Source organism: Anomaloglossus baeobatrachus, chromosome 3, assembly GCF_048569485.1.
Source record: "Anomaloglossus baeobatrachus isolate aAnoBae1 chromosome 3, aAnoBae1.hap1, whole genome shotgun sequence".
Classification (NCBI taxonomy): Eukaryota; Metazoa; Chordata; class Amphibia; order Anura; family Aromobatidae; genus Anomaloglossus; species Anomaloglossus baeobatrachus.
In genome coordinates, this window is record NC_134355.1 from 568,977,065 (window position 1) to 569,001,497 (window position 24,433).

Below are 24,433 nucleotides of genomic sequence, written 5' to 3' on the forward strand. Positions count from 1 at the left end.
CAACTGACAGAATTTATGGATGGTAGGCTGTTGAATGTCATCAGAAAGAAAGGTGGCTATATTGGTCACTAATTTTTGGGGGTTTTGTTTTTGCATGTCAGAAATGTTTATTTCTAAATTTTGTGCAGTTATATTGGTTTACCTGGTCAAAATAAACAAGTGAGATGGGAATATATTTGGTTTTTATTAAGTTACCTAATAATTCTGCACAGTAATAGTTACCTGCACAAAGAGATATCCTACCGCACACACCAACAATTCTATTGTAAGCTAAAGTGCAGTTTAATTAGTTTTATGTGCTTTTTACTGTACTGTACATTATTTTGTATTAGTGTACTGTAATAATTTTATATTAACACGGTATATTATTTTGTATTACTGTAATAAGTTTGTATAAATACAGTAAATATATTTGGGTTATGGTATGAATTGTCTGCATTTCAATTATTTCCTATGGGAAAATTTGCTTTGATATAAGAGTAACCTGGTTTAAGAGCACACTCCTGGATCCAATTAAACTCGTAATCCAAGGTTCTACTATATATATATATATATATATATATATATATATTTATCGTGTTTTTCCAAAAATAAGACACTGTCTTATACTTTTTTTATGTGCAAAAAAAGCCCTAGGGCTTATTTTTGGAGGAGGTCTTATTTTTGGAGAAACATGGTTGGGGGTAAGTTTGCCCCCCCAACCCCTCCCCCCCCTTCCCAGGAGACTCATACTTACAAGACCCGGACGTCTACGTGGCTCCCAGGTCCTTCCCGTGATCTCCGGCCAGAAGAAATCGGTGTCGCTGGATGTGGTGAGTATGTGTGTTATGCAATGTGTGTGAGATCAGATATTTGTGTGTGAGATCGGATGTGTGCGGGTGAGAGCTGATGTGTGCGGGTGAGATCTGATGTGTGCGGGTGAGATCAGATGTGTGTGCGGGTGAGATCGGATGTGTGTGAGGGTGAGATCGGATGTGTGCGGGTTAGAGCTAATGTGTGCGGGTGAGAGCTGATTTGTGCGGGTGAGATCGGATGTGTGCGTGTGAGATCTGATGTGTGCAGGTGAGATCTGATGTGTGCGGGTGAGATCTGATGTGTGCGAGTGAGATCTGATGTGTGCGGGTGAGAGCTGATGTGTGCGGGTGAGAGCTGATGTGTGCGGGTGAGAGCTGATGTGTGCGGGTGAGAGCTGATGTGTGCGAGTGAGATCTGATGTGTGCGGGTGAGAGCTGATGTGTGCGGGTGAGAGCTGATGTGCGCGGGTGAGATCTGATGTTTGTGGGTGAGATCTGATGTGTGCGAGTGAGATCTGATGTGTGCGGGTGAGAGCTGATGTGTGCGGGTGAGAGCTGATGTGTGCGGGTGAGATCTGATGTATGCGGGTGAAGTCGGATGTGTTTTTTTTTTAAATTATTTAATTATTTATTTTACTGCACGATATAGACCCGCCCGCCGGCGGCTATAATTGGTTGCAGTGAGACAGCTGTCACTCAGCGTGGGGGCGTGTCTGACTGCAACCAATCATGGTCGCCGGTGGGTGGGGAAAGCAGGGAATACCAGATTGAATAATGAGCGGCAGACATTTTCAAAAGAGAAAAAGCCGCCGGAGCTTTGAGACAGCCGTGCAGCGCTGCGCCAGTGATCGGTGAGTAGGAAAGAGAGAGGGATTGTGCTAGGGATGCAGGACGCATGCAAATACACAACATGCGCACATAGCCTTACTGTGAAAAGCCGCGCTTTTGGTGATCGAACCGTTATTGAACGGTAACTCGAACGGTCGAACTTGAAGCAAATCATTCGAGTTCGTCGAACGACTCGAACCGCGCCCAAAATCACTCGAATTTGAAATTGGCGAACGGTTCAAATCGAACATCGCTCATCTCTAGTGCTCACTAAACATCTAGATAAATTTCTTGAGGGGTCTAGTTTACAATATGGGGTCACTTGTGGGGGATTTCCACTGCTTAGGAATATCAGAGGCTTTGCCAATATTACATAGCACCTGCAAACCTTTCAAAATAAATCTGAAGTCAACTAAAGCTCTCCTTCACTTCTCTTTGTACTGTGAGGTTGAAGCAAAATTTTTGTGGTAAAAATGTATTTTTTAATTTTCATGGTCTCAATGTTATAAAATTCTGTGAAGCACTTCGGGGCTCAAAATGCTCAACAAACATTTAGATAAATTTCATGAGGGGTCTGGTTTCCATAATGGGATCACTTGTTTGGAAGACAGGTGTACAAATGAATTACTGAGATAAACTCAGAACATTTAATAGATGTTACAAAAGGACATTTGTGCATGGGAAGATGGAGTGATGCCTCTTAAAGATAAGCTGCAGAAGCCAAATTAAGGTTTTTATTACAAATGGAGATGTGGGTGTCATGAGGGTACCACGCCGGAGAGTGGTCCCTCAGATTTCTGGTGTCAGGAGATCAAGGCGCAGGGCTTCATACACATTTGCTCCGGTTACTACTGCTATCTGTGCAGATTCTCCTTTATCCAGCGCTCCTAAAGAATACCTAAAGAATACCAAACCAGGGATTGGAGAAGCAGGAAGCTCATCTGCATATTTCCAGTGCATTCTGGGAAGAGGAGAAGAGTCGCCTTAAGCTAATCGATTACTGGGACTTGCCGGGTGTCGCTGTTTCAGGACATCGCAAAACCAGAGATTGGAGAAGCAGGAAGCTCATCTGCATATTTCCAGTGCATTCTGGGAAGAGGAGAAGAGTCGCCTTAAGCTAATCGATTGCTGGGACTTGCTGGGTCCCGCTGTGTCAGGACATCGCAAAACCAGGGATTGGAGAAGCAGGAAGCTCATCTGCATATTTCCAGTGCATTCTGGTAAGAGGAGAAGAGTCGCCTTAATCTAATCAATTGCTGGGACTTGCTGGGTCTCGCTGTTTCAGGACATCGCAAAACCAGGGATTGGAGAAGCAGCTAGCTCATCTGCATATTTCCAGTGCATTCTGGGAAGAGGAGAAGAGTCGCCTTAAGCTAATCGATTGCTGGGACTTGCCGGGTCTCACTGTTTCAGGACATTACAAAACCGACTTTCCACCCATCATACACTGCATCAAGCAATATGGAAGAGAAGAAAATCTACATGGTCACCTGCAACACATGCCACATGTTTACTGATCTGCCGCACCAAGAATCCAACTTCAACTGTCAAAAATGCAAACTTGTTGCCCTGTTAGAGGAAAAGGTGAAGGGACTGGAAGAAAGAATAGCAACGCTGAAGCCAATTAAAGAACATGAAGACTTCTTGGATGAAGCAGAAGCAACAATTCAGGATATGGAAAGTGAAAAAAGCTTCAGAACACATACAGAGGCTGAAAAGTGGACACATGTGACCAAAAGAAGCCAGCGGATCAAGTGGTCGACACCACCCACACAGCTTAGCAACCAATATGAAGCCCTCATGCTGGAGAATGAAAAAGGCACAGCTCAGGATGATACCGTCTCTACAAGAGAAGACACACTATCAACAAAAGAAGTTAATTTGTCAACAAAAGCAGAAAGAAAAGACACTCAAAAACACTCAGGAGCAACAAGCAGTGCGTCCAGAAAAAAAGAAGAGTGGTAGTTATGGGCGACTCACTACTAAGAGGCACGGAGGCAACTATCTGCATGCCGGACATAACCGCACGAGAAGTATGCTGCCTCCCAGGTGCAAAAATAAAGGATGTGGTCAATAGGATACCAAATATCATCAAATCCAAGGACGACTACCCATTCCTATTGATACATGTAGAAAATAAGGATTTTCAGCTCACCCCTCTTCACTCCCAGATCTCACCCCCGACGCACGGAAACACCCTGGCCCGGGTGTGTGATCACAGAGGCAAATAGAAAAAAATTCCAGCGTCTTCCAGACGATAAAATGACAATTCTTTATTCATATAAAAATCTTCTGACCATCAAATAAAATAGTACATTGAGACATGAGGACAGAGGAGCTCTTTCCTACGCGTTTCACCCTGTAGAGGGCTTAATCATGGAATGCGTAAAAAAGTCTCTAAGCAAATATTTAAATGCAATGCACATCGAACAACAGATGGTTCAATTACATAGAACACACCCATCACATTTGGTATGAGCAGCATTGGATTTAAAACAATACAAGAAAACAAGGAAAAAAGGAAAAAAATTTTTTGAAAATACAGAGACCAATACACAAGAAGAGAAATAGTTCTCTCCCCCTGTGTGTAAGTACAAACAGATCAAAACAAATAATAAGAATAAGAAAAAACATGCAATACAGTTAAAAACAAACTCATGGTGCTAAAGAAGGCAATAATATATTAGCGCAAGACATGAAAAAGTATTTTATGTTGTTATATTAATATATACAAACAGTGAAAATCGCATCTGCGATATAAAATTAACGCAGATAAAAAAAAAAAAATCCTTTCAAACACCTGGAGTCAGGGGGAGCTCTTGAGATTAGCATGGTAATGGGGAGAGAGATCGCTATGAATGCTGCATGTTCAAATCTCTCCTCTTGTTCATACCATGCAGTATTCTAGTGCCCAATTTATATATATATATATATATATATAAAAAAAAATCCTTTCAAACACTTGGAGTCAGGGGGAGCTCTTAAGATTAGCATGTTAATGGGGAGAGAGATCACTATGAATACTGCATGTTCAAATCTCCCCTCTTGTTCATACCAAGCAATATTCTAGTGCCTAATTTATATATATATATATATATATATATATATATATATATATATATATATATATATATATAAAAAATATGCAGACTTTCTCTGTGCATAGTAATGGAGGGTTCCCACTAAAGAGTTGATAGCTTCAAAAACCCTCCATTGATAGGAAACAGGAAAAACTCAAGATTGGTAATGGGGAGAGAGATCGCTATGAATACTGCATGATCAAATCTCTCCTCTTGTTCATACCATGCGGTATTCTAGTACCTAATTTATATATCCAAAAAGACTCTGTTGAGAATCTTTCTGCGGTGGTCCCCTCCTCTGACAGGTTTAGGCTCTGTGCGCACTAGTGCGTTTTACCCGCGGATTTGCCGCGGAAATTTCTTGAGAAATGTCTGCAATCTTTGTGCAGACATTTCCCAGCAAATTCTATGAGAAAAAAAAAGCTGTGCGCACGCTGCGGATTTTTCTCAAGAAATTTCCTTGAGAAGAATTTCTCGAGAAAATTTCTTGAGAAAATGAGCATGTCAATTCTTCTCCGCAGGTACCCTGCGGATTTCGGCAGTACAGCCTGCAAAATCCGCAGGGAACCACCCGCGGGAAAATCGCTGCAAATTCGCGGCTAATCCGCGGCAAATCCGCATGCGGATTTGGTGCGAATTTTTTCCGGAGGTCCGGAAATCTTTCACTCCCAGAAGTTTCTCAAGAAATTTTCTTGAGAAACTTCACATTTCTAGTGTGCACAAAGCCTTATAGACCTTTTCAATGCCAGCGAATGTGAGAGAATCCAGGCACCTATTGTGGGCCGTAATAAAGTGCCTGGAGACTGCTGAAACATTCACTGCAGAAGGATTTAATGTGTCAGACATATGTCTGCGTATCCGTTGCTTTAAAGGACAACTCGTGCAACCCACATATTGAATTAAACACAGGGTACATTCAGCTAAATATACAACATTACCAATCTTGAGTTTTTCCTGTTTCCTATCAATGGAGGGTTTCTGAAGCTATCAACTCTTTAGTGGGAACCCTCCATTACTATGCACAGAGAAAGTCTGCATAATTTTTATATATATATATATATATATATATATATATATATATATATATATATATATATAAATTGGGCACTAGAATACTGCATGGTATGAACAAGAGGAGAGATTTGAACATGCAGCATTCATAGCGATCTCTCTCCCCATTACCATGCTAATCTTAAGAGCTCCCCCTGACTCCAGGTGTTTGAAAGGTTTTTTTTTTTTTTCTGCGTTAATTTTATATCGCAGATGCGATTTTCACTGTTTGTATATATTAATATAACAACATAAAATACCTTTTCATGTCTTGCGCTAATATATTATTGCCTTCTTTAGCACCAAGAGTTTGTTTTTAACTGTATTGCATGTTTTTTCTTATTCTTATTATTTGTTTTGATCTGTTTGTACTTACACACAGGGGGAGAGAACTATTTCTCTTCTTGTGTATTGGTCTCTGTATTTTCAAAAAAATCTTTTCCTTTTTTCCTTGTTTTCTTGTATTGTTTTAAATACAATGCTGCTCATACCAAATGTGATGGGTGTGTTCTATGTAATTGAACGATCTGTTTTTCGATGTGCATTGCATTTAAATATTTGCTTAGAGACCTTTTTACGCATTCCATGATTAAGCCCTCTACAGGGTGAAACGCGTAGGAAAGAGCTCCTCTGTCCTCATGTCTCCATGTACTATTTTATTTGATGGTAAGAAGATTTTTATATGAATAAAGAATTGTCATTTTATCTTCTGGAAGACGCTGGAAATTTTTTTCTATTTGCCTCTATTGATACATGTAGGCACAAACGACACGGCAAGGAATGACCTACCAACTATTTGCGAAGGCTTTGAAATTCTGGGGTAGAAAATAAAGGAACTGAACGTACAGGTTGTTTTCTCATCAATCCTCCCAGTCGATGGTCATGGCGTAAGAAGATGGAATAGGATACTATATGTGAACAACTGGCTACGACGATGGTGCAAGCAGCAAGGATTTGGATTCTTGGACCATGGAGTGAATTACCTCAACGATGGACTTCTCGCAAGAGACGGGATACACCTCACAAAACCTGGGAAACACATGTTCGCCAGAAGGCTTGCCACACTCATCAGGAGGGCTTTAAACTAGAAGAAGAGGGGATGGGAGAAAAAACAGCAGACAAGAACATGCAGCAGAAGGACAAACTAATCAAGGATACTAGATGCCGTAAAGAGGACCCAAGACAGAGTACTAAGAAGGAAGCTAAGAAAAGGGGAGCAAAACTTCTTTCCTGCATGCTGACCAATGCAAGAAGCCTGACCAATAAGATGGAGGAACTGGAGCTGGTAATGTATGAGGAAAAATACGACATAGTAGGAATAACTGAGACATGGTTAGATGATAGTTATGACTGGGCGGCTAACCTGCAAGGATATGAATTGTTTAGGAGGGATCGTAAAAACAGGAAAGGGGGTGGAGTCTGTCTATATATAAAGTCCAGTTTAAAGCCCAGACTAAGAGAAGATATTCAAGAGGGAAATGAAGAGGTGGAGTCTCTATGGGTGGAGATACAAGGAGGGAAAACTAATAATAAAATCCTCATAGGGGTTTGTTATAAGCCACCAAATATAACAGAAACCACTGAAAATGTATTATTGAAACAAATAGACAAAGCAGCAAATCACAATGAGATGAGGGGGACTTCAACTACCCCGATATAGACTGGGAAACTGAAACCTGCGTATCTCAGAAAGGAAACCGGTTTCTGTCAGTAACTAAGGATAATTATCTGTCCCAACTTGTGCCGGGCCCAACTAGAGGGGCAGCCCTTCTGGACTTAATTTTAAGCAACAGGCCAGATAGAATAACAGACGTACGAGTGGATGGGCACCTAGGGAATAGTGACCACAATAGAATACAATTCCACTTGTCCTTCAGTAAGGTGCCTTGGAGGGGGGTTACAAAAACGCTGAATTTCAGGAAAGCAAAGTTTGATCAGCTTAGAGAAGACCTTCGCCGAATTGATTAGGACAATGTCCTCAATAATAGGAGCACAGAAAATAAGTGGGACATTTTTAAATCGGTATTAAACACCCACTACGAGCGAGCCATACCATACGGAAATAAAAGGGCTAGGAACAGGAGAAAACCAATGTGGCTAAATAAGGATGTAAAAGGGGCAATGAATAATAAGAAAAAGGCATTTAAAAAGCTAAAACAAGAAGGCAGCGAGGAAGCATTAAAAATATATAGAGAAAAAAATAAAATGTGTAAAAAAGAAATACATTTAGCAAAAGTAGAAACTGAGAGACTCATTGCTAAGGAAAGCAAAGCAAATCCCAAACTATTCTTTAATTATATAAACAGCAAAATGATTAAAATTGATGGTGTCGGCCCTTTAAAGAACAATGAGGGTAAAATCATAGAGAGCGATGTGGGAAAAGCAAATGTTTTAAATACTTTTTTCTCAACTGTGTTCACACAGCAAAAGGATATACCAGGGGAAATGCAGAGTGATCATGTAAATGCCCCATTAAGTATGACCTGCCTAACCCAGGAAGAAGTGCAGAACCGACTTAGTAACATTAAAATTGACAAATCACCAGGCCCTGATGGCATTCACCCTTGGGAATTAAGGGAGTTAAGTAATGTGATAGACAGGCCTCTATTCCTTATATTTAAAGACTCTATAGAAACTGGGTCTGTTCCACTGGATTGGCGGCAAGCAAATGTGGTACCAATATTCAAAAAGGGATCTAAAAGGGAACCTGGAAACTATAGGCCGGTAAGCTTAACATCTGTTGTGGGTAAAATGTTTGAAGGGTTTTTAAGGGATGCTATTATGCAATATCTCAATGTTAATAAATGTTTAACTCCATATCAGCATGGATATCTGAAGGATCGCTCCAGTCAAACTAATCTGATCAGCTTTTATGAGGATGTAAGCTCTCACATGGACCGATGAGAATCATTGGATGTCATTTATCATGACTTTAGTAAAGCATTTGACACTGTCTCACATAAAAGATTGATAAGTAAAATGAAAAAGCTTGGGCTCGGGGAAAATGTGTGTAGATGGGTAGGTAGCTGGCTTAGTGATAGAAAACAAAGAGTGGTTATTAATGGTGCATTCTCAGATTGGGCCAGGGTTACTAGTGGGGTACCACAGGGGTCTGTACTGGGACCTCTACTTTTTAATATATTTATTAATGATCTGGTGGATGGCTTACAGAGTAAAATATCAGTATTTGCAGATGATACAAAACTATGTAAGGTAGTTAACACAAAGGAGGACAGTTTGCAACTACAGATGGATTTGAGTAAATTGGAGAGTTGGGCTGAAAAATGGCAAATGAGGTTTACCACTGATAAATGTAAGGTTATACACATGGGAAGGAGAAACAGATGCTATGATTACTTACTAAATGGGAAACTGCTGGAGAAATCAGACATGGAAAAAGACTTAGGCATCTTAGTCAATAAGAAGCTAAATTGGAGTGCCCAGTGTCAGGCAGCTGCCACCAAAGCATATAGGGTGATGGGATGCATTAGAAGAGGTCTGGAGGCACGAGATGAAAACATCATTCACCCTCTGTACAAATCACTGGTCAGACCACACTTGGAGTATTGTGTGCAATTTTGGGCGCCAGTGCTCAAGAAAGACATTACTGAACTTGAAAGGGTTCAGAGGCGGGCAACTAAAATAATAAGTGGAGTGTGTGCATTACAATACCCAGAAAGGTTATCAAAATTAGGTCTATTTATTCTAGAAAAGAGAAGATTTAGGGGGGACCTAATAAATACGTACAAGTATATCAGAGGGCAATATAGAGATCTCTCCCATGATCTGTTTGTACCAAGGACTGTGACAAGAACAAGGGGGCATTCTCTTCGATTGGAGGAAAGAAAATTTCTACATCAGCATAGAAGAGGGTTCTTCACGGTAAGAGCAGTGAGGCTCTGGAACTCTCTTCCTGGGGAAGTGGTGATGGCCAACTCACTGAATGAATTTAAGAGAGGAATGGATGCTTTTCTTGAAAGCAACAGTATAGAAGGTTAGGAATAACATAATATTACAGGTAGATAGTTGACCCAGATTAGGAGTTGGGAAAGAATATTTTTCCCTATGAAGAAAATTGGCTCTTACTCTGTGGGTTTTACCTTCCCCTGGTTCAATACTGCAGAACAGCTGCACTAAAAATAGGCTGAACTAGATGGACATAATGTCTTCCTTCCACCTTACAAACTATGTTACTATGTTACTATGTTACCTCAAATGAATCCTTCTCATACCCTGCCCAAAATAAACAGACTGCACATCAATATGGATTTTTTTGGCCACAGCAGCCTTTTATTGTAACAAAAACAACATAAACACCACAAATATATAACCTACAAAAAACCATAGGGTGGTCCTCGAAGCCCCAAACCTACCGACGTGTATTTACTCAAACTGTAGCCAGACTGATCTTTTTAGCTCCAGCCGTTCAAGCGCTCGGAGGCACCAGTTAAAAAACAAGTGCTTAAAATCAAGTGCTCGGAGGCACCAGTTAAAAAACAACCTGGTCTCGTACAAACGCAAGCCCCAACCTGTGGCCCATCCAGGCCTACCATGGGATTCATCTACCCACCGGCATATAAAAGGTCCACTTGAGGGGTCCAGAACCTTTTGGGTTCCCAACACCATTCCGCCACAAACCCCAAATTCCAACTCTTCCCCTTGCTATGCTGCTATGACAAAATACTGAGTTATTGAATGCCCATTACCTCTGTAATAACCGATAAGCAATTACCAATCTAAGGGAATTGTTGTTTTTTTTAATAAACGTAATCATGATAAAATAAATTTGGGTGGGTAAATGGGAGATTGTTTGCTTTCTGTGCCCAAAATGGATGCCCTCTTTAATGGTCCAATTATAAACCCCTAATGGCCCCATCTTTTTTCTGACTACACCCACAATGCTATTTTGAATCTCTTTTTTCCATCCTCTAAATATCTTTTAACCCCTGCCTAACACCAATCACTTGTTCCCAGTTTAATTCCCATCCTAACCGAGTCATGCCTGCCTCCCTTTCAAAGTAGGCCCAGTATGGCCTCTCTTTCTGTGGGATAATGGTAAATTGATGTTTGTATGGTATTGTCTTTGATGAATATGGTTGTGTCCAGAAAATGTATTTGTAACTTTGAGAAGTTGAGGGTGAGCTTGATGATTGGGTAGAACTTGTTGAAGGTTTTCTGAAAGGTAATCAGATCATCTTTTGAGCCTGTTCAGATTATTAGCAGATCATCAATGTAGCCAGAGTATGCTAGTAGGTTAATAACACAAGATGACAAAAACTCCTTCTCTAGTTTAGTCATAAACAGGTTAGCATATTGTGGTTACATTTTGCTTCCTATAGTGCTGCCCATACACTGTTGGGAAAATCGTTGCCGCAGGAAAAATAGTTGTGATGGAGCACAAACCTGATAAATTGTATCTTATCACAAAAAAACGTAGGTTTTTTTGTCAAGAGATGCAAATTTGGTGCTAGAATTTATACAACAATTCCTGAACCAAATCTGCATCTTATGGCAAAACAAAACCGCATCTAAATGTTATATTATACTAAAATACTATTCTGACAACGAGATAGAAGAAATTGTGAAACCTTTCGTGATGACAGAATGGTATTTAATTGAAGATATTGGGGCCGGGTTGGGAAGACTAAACGTTAAAGAGGTGTCGGCAGGTATTGACAGACTATAGGTTTTGGAATACAATGCCCACAAAACAGGGAGCTAAGAGTTGTGCAACGCTAAGAGAATGTCATCTAGGTTTGTAAGAGAGGATCTAAGGCCCCTTTCACACATCAGTTTTTTGTCATCAGTCAAAATCTGTTTTCTCGACGGATTGACAGATCCGTCGCTGATTGTGGCTAAACTGATGCGACGGATCCGTTTTTCGACGTTTCCAACTAGCTGGGGGCTAAATAATAAATTGGAGCATGCTCAGTTAAAAAAAACGGAATTTGTCGCCAAATTCCGTCATTTGATAGATTACAATGGATCCTGCGCCAATAGCCTTCCATTCTACCAAACGACAGACGGCGACAGATTTGTATCTGTCCGTTATTTCGACGTACACCAAAAACGTAATTGTGGACATCGTCTCCGACAAACATTTTTCGACGGATCCATTGAACGACGGATGAAACTTGAGACCATCCGTCGCAATCCTGATACAAGTCAATGAGAAAAAAAACGGATCCGGCGGTATCAGTTGCCGGATCCATCTTTTTTCAAAATTTGGCGGATTGTGACTGATTGCAAAAAACTGATGTGTGAAAGGGGCCAAAGACATGTTGGGGGCAGGGATAGAAGGGATTTAAAGATCAATTTATTGTATAATAGGACAGGAAAAATATAAATCCGTGACAATGTATAGTGATAGAGAAATGCTTTATGAAGGTTTTAATGTATTCATGTTGTAAAACAATAAAAAATTTGGATAAAAAAAGAAAAAATATTTGGCGTTCTTTTCTGTTGTTGAATATTGAGACAGAGAATTGGAGATATCCTTGTTCATACAATGCAGTTCCCTCAGGGTGTTGTGAAGGTCTGGACATTTTTTGTGAACATTTCCTACACGTTCTACATGGTTAGAAATGACTAAATCCAGCTTTACAGTAATATACAGTATATCACAATAGTGAGTACACCCTTCACATTTGTGTAAAGAATTATATATTTTATTTGGACAACACTGAAGATATGACACTTTGATACAATGCAAAATAGTCAGTGTACTGCTTGTATAACAATGTAAATTTAGTGCCCTCTAAGTAACTCAACACACAGCCATTAATGTTTAAACCACTGACAATAAACGTTAGTACACCCATAAGTGAAAATGTCCAAATTGTGCTCATAGTGTCAATATTTTGTGTGTTGCACTCAAATAAAGGGAAGGAGAAAAACAAGAATGTTGTTGCTGAACATTGGAATATGAATATGCATTACTTCCAAAAAAAATGAAACATTTTTTGAAAATATTTTTTTTAAAAATATCTTACTTAGCAAGTAAAGGTGGCCAAATTTATCTTTTCGCAGATACCAACGTCAAGGTGTAACTCTCATCTGGGTCCTACTCTAAATGCTATGCCTCTCTTATCCAAACTGACCTCTTATATGGGCTAGAATAGAACCTGAAAATGGAAAATTAAAACACCTGAAATAACTGGGAGGAGTGCACAGACAAAGGACATGATGCCATAATACAAACTAGAAAAATTGCCGGCACTTCCTAATCACAGATTCTGAACTGGTGCAAACTGAACATGACGTACAATATTAAATAATAGCAGTTGCCGTCAAGTAAAGGGAAGGAGAAAAACAAGAATGTAGATCGTAAACATTGGATATGAATACGCATTACTGCCAAGAAAACAGGAAACATTTTTGAAGGCATAGCATTTAGAGTAGGACCCAGATGAGAGTTACACCTTGACGTTGGTATCTAAGCACAGATAAATTTGGCCACCTTTATTTGCTAAGTAACTCATATTATATTTTTAAATTTTTGTTCATGTTTTCTCGTCAGTACTGCGTATTCATAGTCCAATGTTCACCATCTACATTTTTGTTTTTCTCCTTCCCTTTACTTCAGTGCAACTGCTATTTTTGAATATTGTATGCCATGTTCACTATGCACCAGTACAGACTATGACATTAGAAGGTTCTGGCAATTTTTCTAGTTACCATCATTTCAAGCACTGCCTTAACACTCTTGGGCATGGAGTTCATGAGAGCTTCCCAGGAGCCATATCATGGAGCTGGTGGATGTTAGAGACCTTGCGCTTCTCCACTTTCCATTTGAGGCTTCCTCACAGATGCTCAATAGGGTTTAGGTCCAGCAACTTTAATCACAGTTTCTGTAGGCAAGGCAGTTGTTGTCTCGTAGGTGTGTTTGGGGTCGCTATCATGTTGGAATACTGCCCTGTGGCCCAGTTTCCAAAGGGGAGTATCATGCTCTGCTTTAGTATGTCACAGTATATGTTGTACAGTCATGGTTCCATCCAAGAACTGTAGCTCCCCAAAGTTGGCAGCGCTCATGCAGCACTTATGCAGCCTCAATCATGACATTCCCACCACCATGCTTGACATACTTGTCTTTGTACTCATCTTCTGGTTGCCGCCACACACTCTGGGCACCATTTGAACCAAATAAGTTTATCTTGGTCTCCTCTGACCACAGGACACGGTTCCAGTAATCCATGTCCTTTGTCTGCTTGTCTTCAGCAAACTATTTGCTGGTATTCTTGGACATCTTCTTTAGAAAAGGATTCCTTCTGAAACAACAGCCATGCTGACCAATTTGATGCAGTGTGTGACATATGGTCTGAGAACTGACCCTCCACCCTGTACCCTCTGCAGCAAGGTTGGCAGCACTCAGACATCTATTTTGAAAAGACAACATCTGGATATGACGTGAGCACATGCACTCAACTTCTTTGGTTGACCGTGGAAAGGCCTGTTCTGAGTGGACCTGTCTTGTTGAACCACTGTATGGTCTTGGCCGTGATTTTGCAGCTCAATTTTGCCGTATTGAAAATCTTCTTTTAGCCTGGAACATTTTTATGTAGAGCAGCAATTGTTTTTTTTTCAGACCCTCACAGAATTCTTTGCCATGAGGAGCCATGTTGAACTTCTAGTGACCAGTATGAGAGAGTGTGAGCGATAACACCAAATGTAACACACTTAAGCCTGCTTTACACATTGAAATTTCGCATACTATATCGTATGCGATTTGCAACGCCCCCATCGTATGTGTGGCACGTTCAATTTGTTGAACATGCCGCACAAACGATTAACCCCCGTCACACGTACTTACCTGTCCATACGACCTCGATGTGGGCGGCGAACGTCCACTTCCTGGAGTGGGAGGAACGTTCGGCGTCACATCGACGTCCCCCGGCATCCGACCAATAGAAGCGGAGGGCCGGAGCTGAGCGGGATGTAAACATCCCGCCCACCTCCTTCCTTCCGCATTGTGGGCCGGGAGCCGCAGGAGGCAGGTAAGATCTGTTCATCGTTCCTGGGGTGTCACACACTGCGATGTGTGCTACCCCGGGTACGATGAACAATCTGACTTTCAATTCCAGAGAAAGGTACGATGTGTATGTGATGAACTTTTTAACGTTCAATCGCAATCGCACGTACCTGTCACACCCTGCAATGTACCTTACGATGCCGGATGTGCGTCACTTACGACGTGACCCCGCCGACACATTGTAAGATACATTGCAGCATGTAAAGCAGGCACACCTGAGACCTTATAACACTAATGAGTCACATAACACTGGGGAAGGAAAATGGCTAATTGGGCACAATTTGGCTATTTTCATTTATGGGTGTACTCACTTTTGTTGCCAGCGGTTTAGACATTAATGGCTGTGTTGAGTTATTTACAGGTCACACCAAAATTACACTGTTATACAACCTGTACACTGACTACTGTACATTGTATCAAAGTGTCATATCTTCAGTGTTGTCCCATGTAAAACGATAATAAAATATTTTCAAAAATGTGAGAGGTGTACTCACTTTTGTGATATACATGATGTAGGCATCAGAAGCAACATATTTGTGTGATGTAAATACTTCATAGCGTAGATTATTCACTAAATCTCTGCAAGAAGAGTTGTTTTGTCATGGCAGACAATCACATTCCACCTTTAATTTTGCATTAGCCCTTTAAAAAGATTGTCCTAGTAATGTAGCAGATCTGCCACTTTTATTGATTGTATCCTGATACAAATGATTGAACTTTGACACTTTGACAGCAGTTTGTTCCATAAAAAATCCAAGGATCCATCTTCATCTTTTTACTCCTCTGCTGCATAGAAAAAACACAAAAAACACTTCTGTGTGCTCTGAACCTGAAGTCATATTTGCTAAATTAGACTGCTCATTGTACAGTTTTTTTTATATTTATATATTTTTTTATAATAACAATAGACAGGAGTCCACACTGATTGGCCGCTGTAGAAAGATCTATGTGCTCCTTAAAGACACATAGACATAATTTTTTGTCAGACAGAGAGGCCCTAAGAAAAATATTCAATTTATTTCCAAATGGCAACATATTGTCCCATCACACGGAACATTTAGTGTGCAATTATAAGAGCTGATTTCAGACAGTTACGAGAGCAAAATGACGATATTCAGGCTGTTTGGTGCTTGTTCACTGGACTGATTCCACAGGCTGATGAGGAATAATGGTGCTAGAAGTATCACTGATAATAATCTGTCCCCATATGTATCATGTTATAGGCAGCGCATTCATGCTTACGCCGGGCATTTTGCTGTTGAGAGTGATGATATTTGTTCTGACATAAGAAGCCAATCGCATGATGAATGAGGATTTTGCTTGTTCGTTGGGTGATTATCTAGAATGGATCATCTGTTGCTGGCATTTCTAAATCTGAATGCTACACACTCTTATGTATACATATCGAAAAAATTCCTATATTTTCCACCATAATATTTGTGATACCTTAACTCAAAAAAGTGTATAATCAAAAACAAAGAGGAATCCGAGTATATTGTATCAATTATTTATAAAAAAAAATTAAAATAAACAAATAATTTATACTATATACTTGGATTCCTCTTTGTTTTTGATTATACACTCTTATGTATGTAACATACACTACACACACTATATATGCACACACACACACATGCAACACTGTATGTTACACATACAAATGCACTGTAAGTCACACACACACTGTCTATTACACACACATACACACTCTACATTATATAAACACACTGTAAGTTAGACACACACACACACACACACACATACACTATATGTAACAGTTAGGGTATGTGCCCACTTAGCAGATTTGTGTGCAGATAGTTTGCTCACAAAACTGCATGTTTTGGCAGGAAAAACACATTTTTTTTATCTTCTTTGTCCATGCGTTTTTCTATTTGTTTTTTTAGTCATGGTGATCGTGGGGGCTCCTGCGCTTTATTCCCGCGATCGCTGCTGGTCTCTGGCTGATGTTACACCTGAGACCCGGCTCTCACTGCCTGGAGCGGTGCCCGGCAGTTTTACCCTCTGAATGATGCTATCAATGTGATCGCAGCATTCAGGAGGCAGGGAGAAGAATCACTTACCTCCCCCAGACGATGGGGTCCCTGTAATCTGATCACAGGGACCCAATCACTGCCATGGCAACCCTTGGTCATCACCATGACGACCTTTGGTTACTGAACTATGGAGAGCCTCACACACCATGCCGGATGCATGATGTGTGAGGCAAACTGTCAGTGCTGCAAGTGCAGAACTAACAGATATAATCCAGGGAGGTTTAGGGCTCCCCAATATTAAAAACTATCATCTTTCTAACTTAATTAACCTTCGTCCGGCTGAATAGGTACAATTGTAACTATTCCCTTTTTAAATTGCAATAATTTTTTTTTTTAGAAAAGCTGAAGAGGGCTGAAATTTCGTGACATCTCAGCAGTTTTGGTCCAGAATATATTGGCCAAATTTCAATAAAATATCTCCACCCCCTTCCGAGATAAGGGGTCGAGAAATTTTGGCAAAATTATGCAGCCTGACAAAGGTTAAACAGAGTCAGAGGCTAATAGAGGGAAGCAATTTATTTCCTAGGATGGATTTAGAGATGTCCTCTGTTAATTACCAACCCATAAAATCTTTAATTTTAACTCACCTAATCAACCCTTTTATCCCACCTCCAAACTCCCCTACTTTATACGCTACAATAAGAGCATGGAAAACTTTGGCCAAAACTCTGACTAATCTTAATAAAAATCATCTTCTTAGAAATACTCCGCTAAAAATGTTGGCAATTCTGGATAACTCAGAAATTCCCTCAACATGGCAGGAGTCAAATCTAAAAACGGTTGGAGACATCTTTAATGGAAAAGACTTTATAAACTTCCTGGATATCAAGATCAAACACAAGCTCCCAGACTCTGACTTTAAGGCCCTCATCAAATTTAGGGAAATTTTAAAGACAAAATTATTATTTACAAACCCCCTTTCTGAAATAACCTGCATGTTATTCTGTAACCCAACCAAAATGTCCCTATGGTGCAAAAATATCTATAACTACTTCAATAACGATCTAACATTCCACAAAAGCAAATATATGCTAGATTGGGAAAAAGATTTGGGTAAGAGCTTTACGGATGAGGAATGGCAGAAAGCCATTTCACTAACCTATTCTTCAAATGCATGTGCTTCTCTCCATCAATTTCACTTAAAAAATCTCTCGCGTTGGTATCTCACTCCACGCAGACTTACTAAATTTAATAGAGAGATGTCCCCTTTATGTTGGAGGGATTGCGACGAGTGAGGTACTCTACTCCACATTTTCTGGAGTTGTCCCCAGATTGAAGAGTCTCTGGGAAAATAATTCTAGTCTGATTACTCAGATTACTAACTCCGCAATTCAGGTAACTCCCCAAATAGCCCTGCTTTCACTTAATTTGGAAAAATGTGACCCTATATATAAACCTATCCTAACTCATGTATTTCTAGTTACTGTACTAGAAATCTTATAGCTTCTAATTGGAAGAAACCTACAGTGCCCACTATCTCTGAGGTTGTAGAGACTTCTTCTCTTCACAACAACTTCGAGAAGTACTTTGCTACCATTAACAATGCCTTTGCGTCCTATTACTGAAGATGGGATCACTGGAATAGTTTTATACAAGGTATTGCATAAATAAATATTGGTCTGCCATAAGCACCGTCTTTGAGGGACTCTTGCTGCCACATGTGTAGCTGAACATCAGAACGGCGATTGTGCCTCTAAACTCCTGATGAACCCCAATATACACTAATGGGGGGAAACGCGTCGAGTTTTCATTTTGGACTCATTGCGGACTATATTTATGTGGAAAAGCTGCTGTGAGAACTTTTAAGATAAGTGACCATCTTGAATAATTATTTAAATATCTGAACTGCCTTTATCTGAGCTAGTGAGGAAGTTTAGGGGCAGCTTTCAAGGGTTAGCCGCCGCGGAATGGGGGCACCTATTTAACTTTAGGGTGCGTGTAACGAAAGTTATATCTCCATTGATAGGTAGCGGACAGACTGTTATAGGGTGTATTTAGATCCTTTTTGCCCTGATCTTGATAGACAGTACTGAGGTTTCCCACAATAACCCCGCATATGAAGAGGTCTCCAACTGTGGCCTCATGAGTTTTTCTGTGGACTCATTTGCGGATTGTATTGGTGTTAGCAGCCGTAAGAATGTTTATGATAAGTGACCATATTTTGAATAATTACTTATATACCTAAACTGCCTATATCTGTAGTAGTAAGGGAGTTCAGGGGCAGCTTCCAAGGGCTAGCCGCCGTGGAATGGGGGCACCTCTTTAACTTTAGGGTGCGTGTAACGTAAGTTATATCTCCATTGACAGGTAGCGGACAGATTAGTGCAGGGTGTATTCAGATTTTTTCAACTAATCTAGATATATAGTACCGAGAATTCCACAATAACTCCACATATAAGGAGGTCCCCAACTGTGGCCTCATTGTGTCTGAAATTTTTATTCTTTTGTTTATGTTGGTTGTGTGTATTCACTCACGGTGTGGAATTATTTTGTATTTTTTAAAAAGTATCTAATTAAAATTGATGTTTTAAAAATGTAATGAAGGTAGGATTGCTAGTTAAAATTTGATATACTGCCTCATAAATAAATATTTATAACTACTTACCGTATTTTTCGGACCATAAGACGCACTTTTTTTCCCCCAACTGTTGGGGGAAAGTAGGGGGTGCATCTTATGGTCTGAATATAGGGCTGCGGCCAGTGCTGCGGTGGAGCGGGTCATCGGTGGCACGAGCAGGCTATGGCAGCACCTGCCGTGACCACGTGGGCCCACTCATTACATATGCACGCCTATCATCCCGCCCATCATCTCTCAGCGCTGAAGCCAGCGCTGACAGGTGGGCGGAATGATGGGCGGGGGGTGCGTGCATAGTAAACAGCCGGCCGTGATCACCCCTGGCAACTACAGCCTGGATTGATCATGTGCGGCTGTATTCACTGCCCCCCGCGCATCATCATCAGCGCGGGGGGCAGTGAATAAGTACGGTACACTCACCCGTCACCGTTCCTCTGCAGCACCACAATCTCCTCCTGTGTGCCGGCTAGCTGATCTGTGTAGCGAGCGGTGAGCACAGAGATTACGTCATTCCGGTGCGCGCTCTCCACACACATCAGCCGGCAGACAGGAGGACATCGCGATGCTGCAGGGGAACGGCTCCACACAGGTCAGCGCCGGGGGCAGTGAATCAGTACACTCACCCGTCACCGTTCCCCTGCAGCACCGCAATTTCCTCCTGTCTTCCGGCCAGCTGATCTGTGTAGCAAGCGGTGAGCGCAACAATGACGTCATCGCTGTGCGCGCCGCTAGTCATGCAGGTCAGCTGACCGGCAGACAGGAGGACAAGTGATGCTGTAGGGAACAGTGACGGCGCCACACAGGTCAGCAGTGCTGCTACCGCCACAGGCAGAGGGAGGAGCGATGCTGCATGGAGCAAGGAAAGGTGAGTATAAACGTTTATTTTTTTGTGTGATACAGAATACATGCCATATAACAGGACGGGGCCATATAGCAGAATGGTGCCATATAGCAGGATGGGGCCATATAGCAGGATGGGGCCATATAGCAGGATGGATGGCAGTATATAGCAGGATGGGGGTATATAGCAGGATAAGGGCATATACCAGGATGGCAGTATATAGCAGGATGGGGGTATATAGCAGGATGGGGGTATATAGCAGGATGCCAGTATATAGCAGGATAAGGGTATATACCAGGATGGGGTACATATACAAGGCAGGAGGATCATTACCAGGATGGGGTACCTTAGCAGAGAATTTGGGGACATTACCCCCATAACAGTGTAGGCAGCAGATCCTCGCCCCATAACAGTGTGTCATGACCACATTTTTTGCTTAAAATTTTATTTTCCTATTTTCCTCCTTTAAAACCAGGGTGCGTCTTATGGTCCGGTGCGTCTTATAGTCCGAAAAATACAGTAAAAACCTTTTTTATAACATGAATCCTTTTGTTCAAACCTTCAGTCATGCTTTCTTGACAATATGCTTATATTCCTAGAATGGAAGCCTGTTAACATGGTTAAGATTTGAATATGTTCATTGTTCTTCCTTTTACCCACTCCCTCTTCACCTTGTTTTTCTTTGCCTCCACCCCCCTCTCCTTTCTCTTTTCTTATACCTATTCCCCCCCAGATAAAAATGTTTTATTCATACAATAGATCCCCACATGTATTCAAATAATGGTTTGCTACGCATAATAATATCTTGATTGTGTGGATTTGATATGTTATTCTGTTAACCTTATTTTAATAAAAACATATGAAAACAGATATAATCCATTGCAGTGACTGAGCTCAAGCACTGTAGTGGATTATATCTGCAGGAAAAAACACAGAAAGAATTGACATGCTGCTTGAATTTTCAGCACTTTAATCTACACGGAACAAAGAAGATGTGTGTGTACAGCAAGTCAGGATTCTCATAGACTTTGCTAAGTATTGATTAAAATCTGCAAGAAAAAAAGCATGCAAAAACGTGATCAAAACGCAGCATGTGCATATAGTCATACACACACACACACTATATATTACAGTTACAGACACATCACATACACACACTATAACTTACACACAGACTGTATACTACGCACACACACACTATATGTTACAGTTACAGACACATCACATACACACACTATAACTTACACACAGACTGTATACTACGCACACACACACTATATGTTACAGTTACAGACACATCACATACACACACTATAACTTACACACACACTGTATATTACGCACACACACACTATATGTTACTGTTACAGACACATCATATACACATGCTGTATATTACGCACACACACTGTATGTTACTGTTACAGACATACACATACACTCTACATAATACAAACACACTGCATGTTACACACACTAAATAACATAATAGAATGCTTCAATTCCGTTCTTCCATATTCCCACAGGGTGATGGTACGTCTGTCAATACTATAATATATAGAACACTTTATATAAAGTACATTGTGCCCATTATAGAGGGTTTCCAGGACACATGCAGCTATTGCTATGAATGGTGATGTCATAGAGTAGAATGTCCTGAGACTGTACAGTGTGACATCACACGCCCATATAAGCTGCTGCGCTTCAGAATGTTCTTTGAGGGTTTTGTAGAGTTGGAGTGTGAGTATCATGTGTCTGAGCTCCTGTTCTCTTATTAGTAGTTTCTTTAATTCTCCATACCTTTCCTATGTTTCCTCTCTAAAACAACCGTGTCCTGCACAGTTCTTTTTCGTCTCCCTCCATCTTTACTTCTGTCACTGAGATTAGGGCACCATCATTTACCTCTGACAAATCATTTTCCTGTTATTACTTAATTCAAACTTTCTCCTGTTATTTTAATCCATTTACAGTGCGATTGCAGTGATATTTTTTTTTCTTGACGATTGACGAGCGATTTATTTTTAACGATGGAGAACAATTCACGTTGGCTCATGGATGTAAGTCATGAATTACCATCCAGACTGATTGTATAGAAAGGGGAGAAGTGAATGGTAGAGACACGATATACAGTAGAATTCCCATTATATCATCAGATACCAGTGTGATATAGGATACATAAATACAGTATATATATACAGGGACTCATACAGAGAGAGGATATGACTTTGGTACATAGTGATTCCATGATAAATGTTTCCTCCTTATAGGTACTATGAGATAAGCAGCATCAGGAATTTATGGTGGCCACTGATCTCCCCTTACCTTATTAACAAATGCATATATAAAAGTATGGCTTTATGGAGAAGTCAGGGCTGATAGCAAACAGGAAGGACAATGGTAGCATTACCCTCATCACACCGAATATTAGTATTAGCATCATTATTATCATTATTAATATTTGTACATTTACAGATTTCATCTTCCAGTGATGCCAAAGTATTCCCGTAAGTAAATCCTCATTATAAGTGTGTGATCTCTACAGTCATAAATATTTTATCATTGGCTTTAGGTTTTTTTTAATGTTTTTATAGGTTCCTATAAAACTAATTTTCATTAAATAAATAATTAAATAAAGAAAGAATGATTAATCCCCCATGTGTTATGGTGCTATGGGTTCTTAGACTTGTGTTCTTATTCTTACAGGATTTATGAGGATGATGATGATATGATGTAAGTATATCATTGTAATGTGGTATATGAAAGGTCCAGACATTGTGTGGCCTCTGGGCCTGTTACAGAGGCCATACAGTATATATATACATATATATATATATATATATATATATATATATATATATACATTATATACATATATACAATATCAGGACATACAACTCCCACAGAAGCTCGTCATCCCGTCTGGAGAAATAGTAGATGATATACAGTATAAACATCATGTCCTAATGTGTCACATCATACTGTCCATACACATGCTGTATATAAAATTACGTGGTCAAGCATATGAATGGGAGCCATAATCTCAGAAAACAAGCCAATATAAAAAATAACTCCTCCAAAATATATAGAAAACATATCAATCTTTATTAAATGCAAATACAGAATAAAAACAGGTAAAAAGGTCACTGCGGAAAAAACATTCCAGTGGTTCCAAATAAATGAATGTGCCTCCCAAAATTGTGAAGAAAAAAATTCACACAGAAGAGAAGTACATGATCCACTTGTTAATCAAATAGGATAAAACTTCTACAATAATTAAATGAGAATAATAATTTATTATAATTATTCTTATTGTTACACAAGTCTGCAAGGTAAAATTGTTTGAAAAGTAAGAAGTGATTTTTCATTTCTGTAAAAATAGCAAAAAAATTGAAATCACATACTTTTTTCACAAACACTGACTCCATAGGCTTTCTCTTGCACCATACTTTCACCCTTTGGGTGACCTTTGGTGGATGATTTTGGTGTAATTAGATTGATTAGAACATAATGGATGCTGTTCTGAGATTGGGCAGAGAAGATTTTGGTGCTTGTGTGGTGTGGTGGTGTCCAGCAAGTAAGCTTCAGTGCTTGCTGGCATTCTGTGGACTTGAAGGAAAGCCATAAGAATTTAGAAAAGGGAGAAATATTCAACTCACCTGATAAGTGCACGATATAGCAGCAGCTCGAAGAAAATAAATTCCAAAGGAACCAGCACTATATGTTTCCAATAATATAAAAAAATGTATTCAATCCATTTAAAACAGAAGGACGGTAATTAAATGATAAAAACGTATGGAATGAACAGAAACAGGTAACACATAGAGTTGAGCGAATACCTAACTATTCGTACCCGCTATACTCGTAACGAGTAAGGTGTAATACTCGCGTATTCATTCCGAATAGCGTGTGCAATGCAAGTCAATGGGGAAACTCGCAAAGTAATGTGTAACCCAAATGCCGTACTATTTGCTACTCGCATGAATAGTACGGCATTCGGGTTACTCATTACATTGCGAGCTTTTCCCCACTGACTTGCATTGCACACGCTATTCGGAACAAATACTCGAGTATTACATAGTACTTGTTATGAGTATAGCGAGTACGAATAGTTAGGTACTCATTCAACTCTAGCAACACATTTCTGGTCTGGCACGAAGTTTAATTGCAACCTAAGCCCGTGCAA

At 40.1% G+C, this 24,433-nt stretch overlaps 1 protein-coding gene across 1 annotated transcript in view; it reads left to right on the top strand.

Annotated features, from left to right (window-relative positions):
• The first annotated feature begins 17,361 nt into the window (after positions 1-17,361).
• Positions 17,362-24,433, top strand: part of LOC142297308 (uncharacterized) — an 81,510-nt gene continuing 74,438 nt past the window's right edge. The window contains exons 1-4 of the mRNA XM_075341547.1: positions 17,362-17,887; positions 18,012-18,169; positions 22,723-22,754; positions 22,954-22,980. Coding sequence (XP_075197662.1) covers positions 17,362-17,887; positions 18,012-18,169; positions 22,723-22,754; positions 22,954-22,980 — 743 coding nt within the window. The remainder of the gene's footprint in view (positions 17,888-18,011; positions 18,170-22,722; positions 22,755-22,953; positions 22,981-24,433) is intronic.